Source organism: Oncorhynchus kisutch, linkage group LG16 (assembly GCF_002021735.2).
Source record: "Oncorhynchus kisutch isolate 150728-3 linkage group LG16, Okis_V2, whole genome shotgun sequence".
NCBI lineage: Eukaryota > Metazoa > Chordata > Actinopteri > Salmoniformes > Salmonidae > Oncorhynchus > Oncorhynchus kisutch.
In genome coordinates, this window is record NC_034189.2 from 41,449,646 (window position 1) to 41,464,342 (window position 14,697).

Consider the following 14,697-nt stretch of genomic DNA (forward strand, 5'->3'; position numbering starts at 1 on the left):
AAAGCTAACCTATAGCCAAGACCAGGACAGATCCAGGCCCAGGCCCTCGACCTTAGGCACTAATGTTCACATCCCATACCTCCTTTATGTGGTTTTGAGTGTTCAAGACTCCAAGAGTCCATTTCCCCCCCAATGGGTGTTTGTACCGCTGGATGGAGTCAGGGGTAAGCCATTCATGGGGGTTGTAGGTGTGCTTCCCAAATGCCACCCTATTCCCTATATAGTGCACTACTTTTGACCAGAGCCCATTGGTTTTATTGTTGTCAAAATCAAATGTCAGAAAGATCAGTCTATCAATGAATTGCCTTTAAAATACTTTATTTCACATTTAGAGTGCATGTACATGTCATGTTCTCGTTAGATTTCACTGCTATAATGAAAAATATAACTCCTGTTATGGTTGTGTCACGGATGATTATCCTAACATATACAACACAATACAATAGTTAAACGTTTCAATGGTAGCAAACCACAGACAAAGTTGTTATTTTGTTTAAAATACATCAAAATGATATCTCTCTTTCTAAGAATCTAATGCAATTTGTGCTCAATTCATCAGACAACATACTGTATCAATCTGAGGCCGGTGCATGCAGAAAGGCCCTTTGGGTTAGTCTGAAATGTATATTATTGAATAAATATATCATTCTAATAAATGAAACGTTAGTAGGAGTAGACTTATATTCTCTTGCATCTTTGCAATCTCTGGCTTTGACGCTTCATCCTGGCACACAGCATTTAGACGTATTTGCCACACTCAGGACACATGATCTCATCGCGGGCCGTCAGAAAGCCCCTTCCCACCAGGGAGATGGAGCACTTCTTGCAGTTGAAGCAGTTGTTGTGCCACTGGCGCTCTTCAAACGAGATGTACTTGCTGCCACCCAGACCTGCACAAGCAAGACGAGACAGGCACAGAGAGGGAGGGATGGAGAAAGATGTGAGCTTGGGAACACTGTCCAGCGCATTTCCTTATAAATTACTCCGGATCACTAAAGTAATAATACTCTAATAGATAGTGAGTAAGTACATTTTTCTGGAAAGAATTCAAAACCCATGAGCTGAGTGCCATGTCTCTATAACAACAGATAAATAGATCACCTGACTAGTTAATATGTAACCTCACTGTAAGTAAGGAACCTTGAGTTGGGGTCATTACTACGGAATGATTTGAATAGGAGTGAATAGAAGTGGAGAGTATGGAGTGAAAGGATAAGGAACAAGAGTATTTCAGGCAGGTTTTTTTCTGTCACATGGTAAGAAAAAAGTCATGGTCCTAGTGACATTTTAACACAGAACACTTTGTGTGTCACTAGGGTGTACAAAACCTTTCTAATATTGAGTTGCACCCCCTTTTGCCTTCAGAACAGCCTCAGTTCCTCGGGGCATGGACTCTACAAGGTGTCATAATCGTTCCACAGGGATGCTGGCCCATGTTGACTCCAATGCTTCCCACAGTTGTGTCACATTGGCTGGATGTACTTTGGGTGGTGGACCATTCTTGATACACACAGGAAACTGTTGGGCGTGAAAACCCCAGCAGCGTTGCAGTTCATGACACACTCACACCCGTGCAACTGGCACCTACTACCATACCGCGTTTAAAGGCACTTAAATCTTTTTTCTTGCCCATTCACCCTCTGCATGGCACACATACACAATCCATGTCTCAAGGATTAAAAATCCTTCTTTAATTTGTCTTCTCCCCTTCCTGAACACTGATTGAAGTGGCTTTAACAGGTGACACCAATAAGGGATCATAGCATTTGCCTGGATTCACCTGGTCAGTCTGTCAGGGAAAGAACAGGTGTTCCTAAAGTTTTGTCCACTCAGTGTATAGTTAACTAATCATAGAGGGGTAAATCCTAACTTCCACTTATGTTGAACTTTCACTTAGTCTCACATTGACATCCATGCATGACTAAGTGAATATTTCACTTAAGTGGATGTAACGATTGGCTCCAGAGACTACAGGTATGTGCAAGGATGAGCCAATGTGAGTGATCATACGTACCACTGATAGGGCTGGTGCAGGTGGCACACTTCTTGGCATACAGGTTGCAGAAGCAGTTCAGGCAGTAGGCAAAGTCGTCCCGAGAGGTGAACCGCTGGCCAGACAGCTGCTGCTTACAACCGGTGCACAGGAAGCAGTCCTTATGCCACGGCTGATCGCGATAGGTCACCCCGCCTGTGGTGATTGGCTACAGGAGACAGAAACAGGAAGTGACAAATTCAACCACCAATCAATAATTAGGTAACATCAATACCTGTGAAGGTATTTGACCATGGGAAAAAGTAGTACTGCATAATGCAGGTTCAACTGAATTGAGGTGAACTTCTATTCATCACAATCTTTGTTTTGTGTGCACAAGGAACCAGTTTTAAATGCTGACAAAGAATGTTAATAAATGTGAATCTGGAGAGGAGCAATCCATTTTAACACAGAACTCTCCAAAAGCATACATTCTGATGCAGTACACTCCATTTAAGCCCACTACAGTGGGTTATATAGGGCTCCCGAGTGGCACAACAGTCTAAGGCACTATGTCTCAGTGCTAGAGGCGTCACTACAGACACCCTGCTTCAAATCCAGACTGTGTCACAACCGGCTGTGATTGGGAGTCCCATAGGGCGGCGCACAATTGGCCCAAAGTCATCCGGTTTTGGCCAGTGTAGGTCATCATTGTAAATAAGAGTTTGTTCTTAACTGACTTGCCTAGTAAAAAAAAGGTTAAATATAAATATATATATAAAACAGTATATACTACCTTCTTGCATTGGATACACTGCATGGCAAACTGCTTCTCGTAACAGGGCACGCAGTAGTTACTGTTGTCCTTATGGATGAAGTTCTTGGTGCCGATTGGCTGCTGGCAGTGCTGGCAAGTAAAGCAGGTCTCATGCCAGCTGTTGCCCTTATGCTCCATCTTCTTGGAGCCTGTGAGAGAGGAGGGAGAGGAGAGAGAGAGAGGAGAGAGAGAGAGAGGAGAGAGAGAGAGAGGAGAGAGAGAGACAGGGGAAGTGAGAGAGAGAAACAGTTGATGTCTGAAGTTTACATACACCTTAGCCAAATACATTTAAACTCAGTTTTTCACAATTCCTGACATTTAATCCTAGTAAAAGTTCCCTGTCATAGGTCAGTTAGGATCACCACTTTATTTTAAGAATGTGAAATGTCAGAATAATAGAAGAGAGAATGACTTATTTCAGCTTTTATTTCTTTCATCACATTCCCAGTGGGTCAGAAGTTTACAAACACTCAATTAATATTTGGTAGCTTTTCCTTTAAATTGTTTAACTTGTGTCAAACGTTTCGGGTAGCCTTCCACAACCTTCCCAAAATAAGTTGGGTGAAAGTTTGGCCCATTCCTCCTGACAGAGCTGGTGTAACTGAGTCATCTTTGTAGGCCTCCTTGCTCGCACACGCTTTTTCAGTTCTGCCCACACATTTTTTATGGGATTGAGGTCAGGGCTTTGTGATGGCCACTCCAATACCTTGACTTTGTTGTCCTTAAGCCATTTTGCCACAACTTTGGAAGTATGCTTGGGGTCATTGTCCATTCGGAAGACTCATTTGCGACCAAGCTTTATCTTCCTGACTGATGTCTTGAGATGTTGCTTCAATATATCCACATAATTGTCTTACCTCATGATGCCATCTATTTTGTGAAGTCCACCAGTCCCTCCTGCAGCAAAGCACCCCCACAACATGATGCTGCCACGCCCGTGCTTCATGGTTGGGATGGTGTTCTTCGGCTTGCAAGCCTCCCCCTTTTTCCTCAACATAACAATGGTCATTATGGGCCAAACAGTTCTATTTTTGTTTCATCAGACCAGAGGACATTTCTCCAAAAAGTACGATCTTTGTCCCCATGTGCAGTTGCAAACCGTAGTCTGGCTTTTTTTAATGGCGGTTTTGGAGCGGTGGCTTCTTCCTTGCTGAGCGGCCTTTCAGGTTATGTCAATATAGGACTCGTTTTACTGTGGATATAGAAACTTATGTACTGGTTTCCTCCAGCATCTTCACAAGGTCCTTTTCTGTTGTTCTGGGATTGATTTGCACTTTTTTCTCCAAAGTACGTTAATCTCCTGAGCGGTATGAAGGCTGCGTGGTCCCGTGGTGTTTATACTGTGTACTATTGTTTGTACAGATGAACGTGGTACCTTCAGGCGTTTGGAAATCTCTCCCAAGGATGAACCAGACTTGTGGAGGTCTGCAATTTTTTTTCTGAGGTCTTGGCTGATTTATTTTGATTTTCCCATGATGTCAAGCAAAGAGGCACCGAGTTTGAAGGTAGGCCTTGAAATACATCCACAGGTACACCTCCAATTGACTCAAATTATGTCAATTAGCCTATCAGAAGCTTCTAAAGCCAAGACATCATTTTCTGGAACTTTTCAAGGTGTTTTAAAGGCACCGTCAACTTCGTGTATGTAACTTCTGAACCACTGGAATTGTGATACCGTGAATTATAAGTGAAATAATCTGTCTGTAAACAATTGTTGGAAAAATTATTTGTGTCATGCACAAAGTAGATGTCCTAACCCACTTGCCAAAACTATAGTTTGTTAACAAGAATTTTGTGGAGTGGTTGAAAAACAAGTTTTAATGACTCCAACCAAAGTGTATGTAAACTTCTGACTTCAACTGTAGATATAATAATATAATTGAGATCAGAGAAACAGGAAAATCAGGTTACATAGGGACTGATCTTCCAGAGTGACACATTGAATAATGACACCAGTAGTGGTACGTGAGCTGGCTCCACCAAACTATGACAGACCATCCACTGTCCCGCTTGACTGCTGCAACGACATCATTCAACACAAACTCCTAACACAGGTCCTAGGAGGTGGAAACATCCATGAGTGCAACAAATAGACTTGCTAGTAGCCAAATCCCACTCAAACCTCAACTCAGTTAGATGTCTGGCAAATCTGTCAACTCTTTCACCTTCAGTAGTTTCCTGACCAGTACCAGTAGATTATGTACTGGCCAAATCCAACTGAGAGCCCCATTCACTGCCCCCCCCCCCCCCCCCACCCCCCCCCCCTCTGTCAGGCCAGACATTTCCTTACCTGGCATGATGGTCTTCTTGCACTCGTGGCACTTGGAGGAGTACTCGTTGGAGTAGCACTCGGTGCAGAGCAGCTGGTCGTCCTTGGTGGAGAAGGGCTTGTCCACCAGGGAGCGGCTACACTTGAAGCAGTGGAAGCAGTCGTCATGCCAGTGGCGGTCCTTGTAGGACAGGTCCTGAAGAAGGAGGATGGGACAGAGAGTCATTGTCAGGTGTATCTCCATTCACCTCGTTGCCTCCTTTTCTGGGAAAATGGACATCAGCGTTTTTGACTGAATCTAAGGGCCACCAGTCTGTTAAGATTACCACACACTGTGTTCTAGTGATCTGCCATAGCAGTGACCTCAACTCAACTCCTATCTGCTGGAGGCGTGGTGACAATGGATGTGTGACAACATGTGCCTAATTAGCTACCAATTTAGATGAATGACTGAATAATGACTGACATGAGAGCAGGGGTGGCATTCACAGCTATGGGTTAGATAAACTGAAAGAGGCCTAGGACGGATGACTGACTAGCTGCTACAGGGGACAGGGACATTCGGCACAGATGAGCCCCCCCCTCCAGGCCGATCCAGGGGGAGTGACAGTCATCTCATCTGTGACACTAATGACCATGTAAAGTGACAGAAATTGCTGAAAAAAACGCAAGGCAAGAATTCGAACTTGGAAGGCCACAAGTTCCAAGTTTCACGTTTGATTAGTCGTATGTACAGGATACACGTGGTGTTGACTGTCCAACGAAATGCTTACTTGCAGGTTCCTTCATGCAACAGCGACAAGAAATACTAAAAGATGGGAATACGAACATAAAGTAAATGGCAGTAGAATAGAATAAACATGATATAAGTACAAATCATGAAAGCACAATTTATAGTCCAATATTTACACGTGTATAATGGAAGGGTGGATTGGGGGGCAAGTGTTTAAATTGTGTAGTATAAAGCAGTCATAATGGGAGTCTGGTAGCAGCAGTTGTGATGTGTGTGTAGCTTGAACGTGTATGTGTGTGTGTGTGTGTGTGTGTGTGTGTGTGTGTGTGTGTGTGTGTGTGTGTGTGTGTGTGTGTGTGTGTGTGTGTGTGTGTGTGTGTGTGTGTGTGTATCTGTGTGGGTGCGTGTGTGCGTGAGTGAGTGCATGTGTGCTAAGATGCTGAGAGCCGGTGCATAGTGGTATGTCCTGTGTCCCTCTAGGTCAATGACTGTGCCTGGGTCTGGGGTATTTGTGTTTTAATTCCATCGACTCCTGTTCTAATTCCAGGTTCTGTTTAACACCTGGGTAATAGAAGTGAAGTGAATACTAGTAGGAAGGAATACAACCTATCGCGGTGTAGAGAATTTGGGTACTGGTAAACTCTACTGTACACCACCACGTTTAGTGGACCACCTACCCTGCTGCTGCAGCCAATGGACTTCTTGCACTCTTCACAGGAGTTAGAGTACAGGTTCTCGTAGCACTTCACACAGTAGGGGTTCTCTTCCCTGAGCACATACTTCCTCCCAAACAGGGACTCCTTGCAGTAATGGCAGTCGTAGCGTTCCGCCATTTTGGATCAAATCTCTTCCTTTGCTCTCTTGCCTGTAAAAGAGGACATAAGCATTTAGTCACCCAGTTTCTTCAATAGGAGACTGAGTGAAAATTTGACTTAAATTGAAGTTTTTCCCCTGAGTGAAAAATTGGTTTCAGTGTTACACGATTCTACCATTTTTTAAATATTTTTTTAATTTAATTTTTACTTTAGTTTATTTAGTAAATATTTTCTTAACTATATTTTCTTAAAACGTCATTGCTGGTTAAGTTCTTGTAAGTAATCATTTCACGGTAAGGTCTACTACCCCTGTTCTATTCAGCGCACGGGACAAATCAAATTTGATTTGATTTGGATCAACATGTGATGTATTTTAATAGTGGATTGGTCTCAATGACCATGAGACCACAAGGTCAATGTGATGTAATGACATAATGAACTAGACTACGACATATAAGGCTTACTAATGTCCTAACGTAGCTAAAAATAAAAGTATCTCTGTGGTTCAATCAATGGACCAAAATTCAAGTCACGATGAGACCTTGGAGAAGGAAGTCCGCGAGAGTAAATTGGTTACGCAATCAGCTGCTTTAGTGAGCTATCGCATCAGTTGAGGACACAGCTGTTAGCTTAAGAGCTTCACATTTAAAGTGGTAGAATGCTGTAATCAGCCAGAAATGTAAATAGTTCCCACACACTGGTTCAATGAAATGACGTTGAACCAACATGGAATAGACTGTGGCAGTCTAATCTGTGGCAGTCTGTAGTCCGGGGGAATTTTTAGTAAGTCTATTTCTATGGGGTAGACGCCACGGGAGGCTGGTAGCGCCTTAATTGGGGAGGATGGGCTTGTGGTAATGACTGGAGTGGAATAAGTGGAATGGTGTATAATGCACCAAACACATGGTTTGATGCCACTCCATTCGCTCCGTTCCAGTCATTATTATGAGCCGTCCTCCCCTCAGCGGCCTCCTGTTGTGGCCACCCAGTGGTACACAATACAACACTGCAGAGGAGCAGAGTTTGAAGGAATTGACAATGAGGTATGCAAGTGATGCATTTAATTGTATATCTCTTTCTTATAATAGGAGACTTCATTCCACAGGTTGTTTCTGGCAGAGGTTTACGACAGCAGTGGATATTTCTAGGCCTCTCTCCCTCTGTGCCTCCCCTGTCTTCCTCCTCTCTCTCCGTTTTGGAATGGACCCGGATGATCCACGATCTCAGGATGACAAGATGAAGTATTTGGCGCAGCTGTTGGCCGGGGCAGGGAGGCGGTGTGCTGGCGTTGATGTCCATAACTCAATACGAGGAGTTTGGAACAGAGCTACACACCTCCTCCTCCTTCTCTTCCACACACACCACAACACTCAACGTAACTCCTTCTCCTCCACACACACCACAACACTCAACGTAACACCTTCTCCTCCACACACACCACAACATTCAACGTAACACCTTCTCCTCCACACATACCACAACACTCAACGTAACTCCTTCTCCTCCACACACACCACAACACTCAACGTAACTCCTTCTCCTCCACACACACCACAACACTCAACGTAACACCTTCTCCTCCACACACACCACAACACTCAACGTAACTCCTTCTCCTCCACACACACCACAACACTCAACGTAAATCCTTCTCCTCCACACACACCACAACACTCAACGTAACACCTTCTCCTCCACACACACCACAAACCTCAACGCAACTCGTTCACCTCCACAAATGGAATTGAGTGATTTTGTGATCAAGATCGAAGTGATCCCTACTGTAAATAGAGACATGCACTTCACAATACTTAGGTTCCACAGTGATATTTATGGTTGATTGGCAGGTTCATTTGAGCTGTCAAGGACAACTGAAGAACTTTGAAGTATCAGGAAATAGGCTAATTCAATGAAACCTGCATTGCAGACCTCATTCACCAGCACATTGACATACTTCCTTCCCTCTGTTGTCTAGAAAAATCAGAATAGTGTTGGGTATGAGACGCAGATAGATCTCTGTCATGACGTGTAGATACATCCCATTTTCAGAATAAGACATGAGCCTAGTTGTGACACACCGTCACATGCAGTAGCCTATAACAATCCAAATCTAATTTCAGTTGACTTCCTGTCCCATTGCCCTACCACAACAACGACCTCCATTCATCCATTCCCAAATCAGAGTCAGGCTCAAAACCTCTGTCAGGTGTTAGTAGTAGTTTAGACCCTTTTACTAACAGTACATGGATTCATGCATTAAGCCCAACGAGATCTCATTTCCCCTCAATCTCCTGTCTAATTCAAGATCTACAATGGATCTCTGTTATTGTAATTATACTGTTACAGACCAAACATTGGTCCCTGGACCACCATTTGTTGCTTTAGCCATAATCTCATTGCAGGGCCGTAGAGTCTTACAGGCCACACAAATTGTCACGACACCATGGCTAATAAAAGAGCACGATGAGTGACTCCAGGGCCCCTACCATGGATGGGCATTCCAAAAACGTGGCCCTTCAGGCAACTGCCCAGCCCACCCAAACCTCCATCTCATTTCATCAAGCCACACTGCACTGATTCCTGTATTCAGCCGCTCTTTGTTTTCGAAGACTACTTACTCTTCAGCGTTCAGTCCATCTTCAGCGTTCAGACACTCGAATGTACTTGTCCTCTTGCTCAGTTGTGCACCTAGTCTTTAGACTAGTTGAGTATCTGGAGCGTCAACATTTGTGGGTTCGATTACAGGCTCAAAATGTCCAGAAACAAATAACTTTCTTCTGAAACTCATCAGTCTATTTTTGTTCTGAGAAATGAAGTTTATTCCATGTGAGAAATTTCCAAGAAACTGAAAATCTCAACATTCAAATACAACGCTGTGTACTACTCTCTTCACAGAACAGCGCAAACTGGCTCTAACCAGAATAGAAAGAGGAGTGGGAGGCCCCGGTGCAAAACTGAGCAAGAGGACAAGTATATTAGAGTGTCTAGTTATAGACTAGAATAGACTGACGAGTTTCAGAAGAAAGTTATTTGTTTCTGGCCATTTTGAGCCTGTAATCGAACCCACAAATACTGATGCTCCAGATACTCAACTAGTCTAAAGAAGGCCAGTTGTATTGCTTCTTTAATCAGCACAACCGTTTTCAGCTGTGCTAACATAATTGCAAGGGGGTTTTCTAATGATCAATTAGCCTTTTAAACACAAAGTGCCATTGGAACACAGGAGTGATGGTTGCTGATAATGGGCCTCTGTACGCCTATGTAGATGTTCCATTAAAAATCAGCTGTTTCCAGCTACAATAGTCATTTACAACATTAACAATGTCTACACTGTATTTCTGATCAATTTGATGTTATTTTAATGGACAAAGAAATGTGCTTTTCTTCCAAAAACAAGGACATTTCTAAGTGACCCCAAACTTTTGAATGGTAGTGTATATTCCACGTTGGTTCCAAGTAACTTCACTGAAATTACGTGGAAACAACGTTGATTCAACCAGTGTGTGCCCAGTGGGTAGTTACTGATAGCTATTGATATCTGTATATATCAAAGCATTTGAAACTAATCTGAGACTAAATGTATCAAGCAAACATCAACCACCTAATTCCAAAATAAAAGGATGAGGGTTAGCTCTAAAGCATCGCAAAGTTTCACAAATCCAAAAAGCTAATTTGCTGCCAAAGAGAACAAGCTCTAGCCTGATGAAAGCGTCTGCAGATCAGCCTCAGCTGTGTGAGTGGCTGCAAGTTAGCAAGTGAGACGGAGAGCAGTGGAACAGACAGAAATCAATAAACGGATATCTAGAATAACCAAAGGAAGTGTAAAAAAGAGAGTAGACCAGTAGTCAGTTACCAGAACAGTGGACCAGAGCCAGAGTAGAGAGAGAAGTGTCCGGAGAAGTGTCCTCCTACCTGTGAGTGGGGCAGCCTCAGCCTGTGTGCCTCTTGCCAGAGGAGTCAGAGCAGACAGAGAGTTGAGGGAGAAGACCAGTCCTAGTCTCTGCTTGATTGGTTTAAGAGCAGCAGTACCCGGGGACTGGGCAGTGGGGTGACTGGGGTGGGCCGGACCACTTGATCTGAGGCTATAAATACAACGTAACTACTGAGCTACACTGGAGCCAGAACTTTACATCTCCCCACAATCTGACAAACAGTGGCCTTTTATGGCTTCACTGTATATTATAGAGAGAATACTGTCACACAGATACACAGGCATGCCCACACAAGCACACATGCAGTCACAAATGCAAATGATTATGCCTGATCTACCATCCCTCTCCATCCCATTGACAATTATTTGAGTTTTTTTTTTTTTATGAAAAAAATGTCTGCTACATAAAATGCAATAGCTCTAAAGAGAAATATAATGTTTCCAACAGTGGACTCTCAGTAAGCTCACTTCATCCGTGGCCTCTGGAAAAAGGATTTGTGTTCCGCTCCTGTTACTCACACTCCACTCCAGGAGAGGTTTGATATCTCCAATGGACACAATGGCCCTGACAGACAGACTGGAACGGCTTAACATGGCCTCAAGAGGCCTCCTGTCGACCTGAGTCTAATATTCTTGAGGAGGACATTACTGATTATTCTAGGTTCCCCGAGAAAAACAAAATCACACGCAACAGGGCTGCGCGAGTTCACCATGTCAGGGGAATCAGGTGGAGCTGAGGAGGGTTTTCAACTTTATTCCTGGAAGGCTATGGAATGGAAACAGGCTGACGTTCAACGCCAGCCCAGCACTAACCTGACTGGTTCAAATAACCAATGTTCAGACTGACTACCATGATTAGTTTATCAGGTGAAATAAGAGTTGATCTATTCTAAACCGGTGTGTTTCATTCCTGATGGATGATCATGAGACTACATTGTTTGTTCTCTGTCATTTGTGAGCTAGAATCATCAACACCAGGCCCCTCGTGTCTCACAGCCAATCCCTCGCCATCGTTATATAAAGTTACTCCAGTTGTAGCCATTAAGGCTGGGCAGGGAAGTGGATGGGATACTGTCTGATGGGAGGGGTAGAGTAGGGGGTGTGATACTGTCTGATGGGAGAGGTAGAGTAGGGGGTGTGATACTGTCTGATGGGAGGGGTAGAGTAGGGGTGTGATACTGTATGATGGGAGAGGTAGAGTAGGGGGTGTGATACTGTATGATAGGAGAGGTAGAGTAGAGGGTGTGATACTGTCTGATGGGAGGGGTAGAGTAGGGGTGTGAGACTGTATGATGGGAGGGGTAGAGTAGGGGTGTGATACTGTCTGATGGGAGGGGTAGAGTAGGGGTGTGATACTGTATGATGGGAGGGGTAGAGTAGAGGGTGTGATACTGTCTGATGGGAGAGGTAGAGTAGAGGGTGTGAGACTGTATGATGGGAGGGGTAGAGTAGGGGTGTGAGACTGTATGATGGGAGGGGTAGAGTAGGGGTGTGAGACTGTATGATGGGAGGGGTAGGGTAGAGGGTGTGATACTGTCTGATGGGAGAGGTAGAGTAGGGGGTGTGATACTGTATGATGGGAGGGGTAGAGTAGGGGGTGTGATACTGTATGATGGGAGGGGTAGAGTAGAGGGTGTGAGACTGTATGATGGGAGGGGTAGAGTAGGGGTGTGAGACTGTATGATGGGAGGGGTAGAGTAGGGGTGTGAGACTGTATGATGGGAGGGGTAGGGTAGAGGGTGTGATACTGTCTGATGGGAGAGGTAGAGTAGGGGGTGTGATACTGTATGATGGGAGGGGTAGAGTAGGGGGTGTGATACTGTATGATGGGAGGGGTAGAGTAGGGGTGTGAGACTGTATGATGGGAGGGGTAGAGTAGAGGGTGTGATACTGTCTGATGGGAGGGGTAGAGTAGGGGGTGTGATACTGTATGATGGAAGGGGTAGAGTAGGGGGTGTGATACTGTCTGATGGGAGAGGTAGAGTAGGGGTGTGATACTGTCTGATGGGAGGGGTAGAGTAGGGGGTGTGAGACTGTATGATGGGAGGGGTAGAGTAGAGGGTGTGATACTGTCTGATGGGAGAGGTAGAGTAGGGGGTGTGAGACTGTATGATGGGAGGGGTAGAGTAGGGGTGTGAGACTATGATGGGAGGGGTAGAGTAGGGGTGTGAGACTGTATGATGGGAGGGGTAGAGTAGAGGGTGTGATACTGTCTGATGGGAGGGGTAGAGTAGGGGGTGTGATACTGTATGATGGGAGGGGTAGAGTAGGGGTGTGAGACTGTATGATTGGAGGGGTAGAGTAGGGGTGTGAGACTGTATGATGGGAGGGGTAGAGTAGAGGGTGTGATACTGTCTGATGGGAGGGGTAGAGTAGAGGGTGTGATACTGTCTGATGGGAGGGGTAGAGTAGAGGGTGTGATACTGTCTGATGGGAGGGGTAGAGTAGAAGGTGTGATACTGTCTGATGGGAGGGGTAGAGTAGAGGGTGTGATACTGTCTGATGGGAGGGGTAGAGTAGAGGGTGTGATACTGTCTGATGGGAGGGGTAGAGTAGGGGTGTGATACGGTGTGATGGGAGGGGTAGAGTAGAGGGTGTGATACTGTCTGATGGGAGAGGTAGAGTAGAGGGTGTGATACTGTATGATGGGAGGGGTAGAGTAGGGGTGTGAGACTGTATGATGGGAGGGGTAGAGTAGGGGTGTGAGACTGTATGATGGGAGGGGTAGAGTAGGGGTGTGAGACTGTATGATGGGAGGGGTAGAGTAGAGGGTGTGATCTGTCTGATGGGAGAGGTAGAGTAGGGGGTGTGATACTGTATGATGGGAGGGGTAGAGTAGGGGGTGTGATACTGTATGATGGGAGGGGTAGAGTAGGGGTGTGAGACTGTATGATGGAAGGGGTAGAGTAGAGGGTGTGATACTGTCTGATGGGAGGGGTAGAGTAGGGGGTGTGATACTGTATGATGGGAGGGGTAGAGTAGGGGTGTGATACTGTATGATGGGAGGGGTAGAGTAGGGGGTGTGATACTGTATGATGGGAGGGGTAGAGTAGAGGGTGTGATACTGTATGATGGGAGGGGTAGAGTAGGGGTGTGATACTGTATGATGGAGGGGTAGAGTAGGGGGTGTGATACTGTCTGATGGGAGGGGTAGAGTAGGGGGTGTGATAACTGTCTGATGGGAGAGGTAGAGTAGGGGGTGTGATACTGTCTGATGGGAGAGGTAGAGTAGGGGGTGTGATACTGTCTGATGGGAGAGGTAGAGTAGGGGTGTGATACTGTCTGATGGGAGGGGTAGAGTAGGGGGTGTGAGACTGTATGATGGGAGAGGTAGAGTAGGGGTGTGAGACTGTATGATGGGAGGGGTAGAGTAGGGGTGTGAGACTGTATGATGGGAGGGGTAGAGTAGGGGTGTGAGACTGTATGATGGGAGGGGTAGAGTAGAGGGTGTGATACTGTCTGATGGGAGAGGTAGAGTAGGGGGTGTGATACTGTATGATGGGAGGGGTAGAGTAGGGGGTGTGATACTGTATGATGGGAGGGGTAGAGTAGGGGTGTGAGACTGTATGATGGGAGGGGTAGAGTAGAGGGTGTGATACTGTCTGATGGGAGGGGTAGAGTAGGGGGTGTGATACTATATGATGGGAGAGGTAGAGTAGAGGGTGTGATACTGTCTGATGGGAGGGGTAGAGTAGGGGGTGTGATACTGTCTGATGGGAGAGGTAGAGTAGGGGGTGTGAGACTGTATGATGGGAGGGGTAGAGTAGGGGTGTGAGACTGTATGATGGGAGGGTAGAGTAGGGGTGTGAGACTGTATGATGGGAGGGGTAGAGTAGGGGTGTGAGACTGTATGATGGGAGGGGTAGAGTAGGGGTGTGAGACTGTATGATGGGAGGGGTAGAGTAGGGGGGTGTGAGACTGTATGATGGGAGGGGTAGAGTAGGGGTGTGAGACTGTATGATGGGAGGGGTAGAGTAGATGGTGTGATACTGTCTGATGGGAGGGGTAGAGTAGAGGGTGTGATACTGTCTGATGGGAGGGGTAGAGTAGAGGGTGTGATACTGTCTGATGGGAGGGGTAGAGTAGAGGGTGTGATACTGTCTGATGGGAGGGGTAGAGTAGAGGGTGTGATACTGTCTGATGGGAGGGGTAGAGTAGGG

The 14,697-nt window shown here is 45.6% G+C and overlaps 1 protein-coding gene across 1 annotated transcript; it reads right to left on the minus strand.

The window, feature by feature from the left end:
• Positions 1 to 297: 297 nt before the first annotated feature.
• On the minus strand, positions 298 to 10,610 carry LOC109878200 (four and a half LIM domains protein 2-like). The gene is made up of 6 exons (XM_020470439.2): positions 10,519 to 10,610; positions 6,469 to 6,656; positions 5,080 to 5,254; positions 2,769 to 2,938; positions 2,015 to 2,201; positions 298 to 890 (listed from the first exon to the last, which is right to left on the minus strand). Exons 2-6 carry the CDS (start codon positions 6,622 to 6,624, stop codon positions 739 to 741), a joined length of 840 nt encoding a protein of 279 aa, XP_020326028.2. The 5' UTR covers positions 6,625 to 6,656; positions 10,519 to 10,610; the 3' UTR covers positions 298 to 738.
• Positions 10,611 to 14,697: the final 4,087 nt, after the last annotated feature.

What these genes read in the sequence shown, in the direction of transcription:
- LOC109878200 (XM_020470439.2), bottom strand. Translation starts at nt 6,624, where the DNA reads ATGGCGGAACGCTACGACTGCCATTACTGCAAGGAGTCCCTGTTTGGG. An exon ending in CAAGAAGACCATCATGCCAG is followed by an intron (nt 2,939 to 5,079) that starts GTAAGGAAATGT and finishes CCTCTCTCACAG; the next exon opens with GCTCCAAGAAGATGGAGCAT. An exon ending in CTGCACCAGCCCTATCAGTG is followed by an intron (nt 891 to 2,014) that starts GTACGTATGATC and finishes TTGCTTGTGCAG; the next exon opens with GTCTGGGTGGCAGCAAGTAC.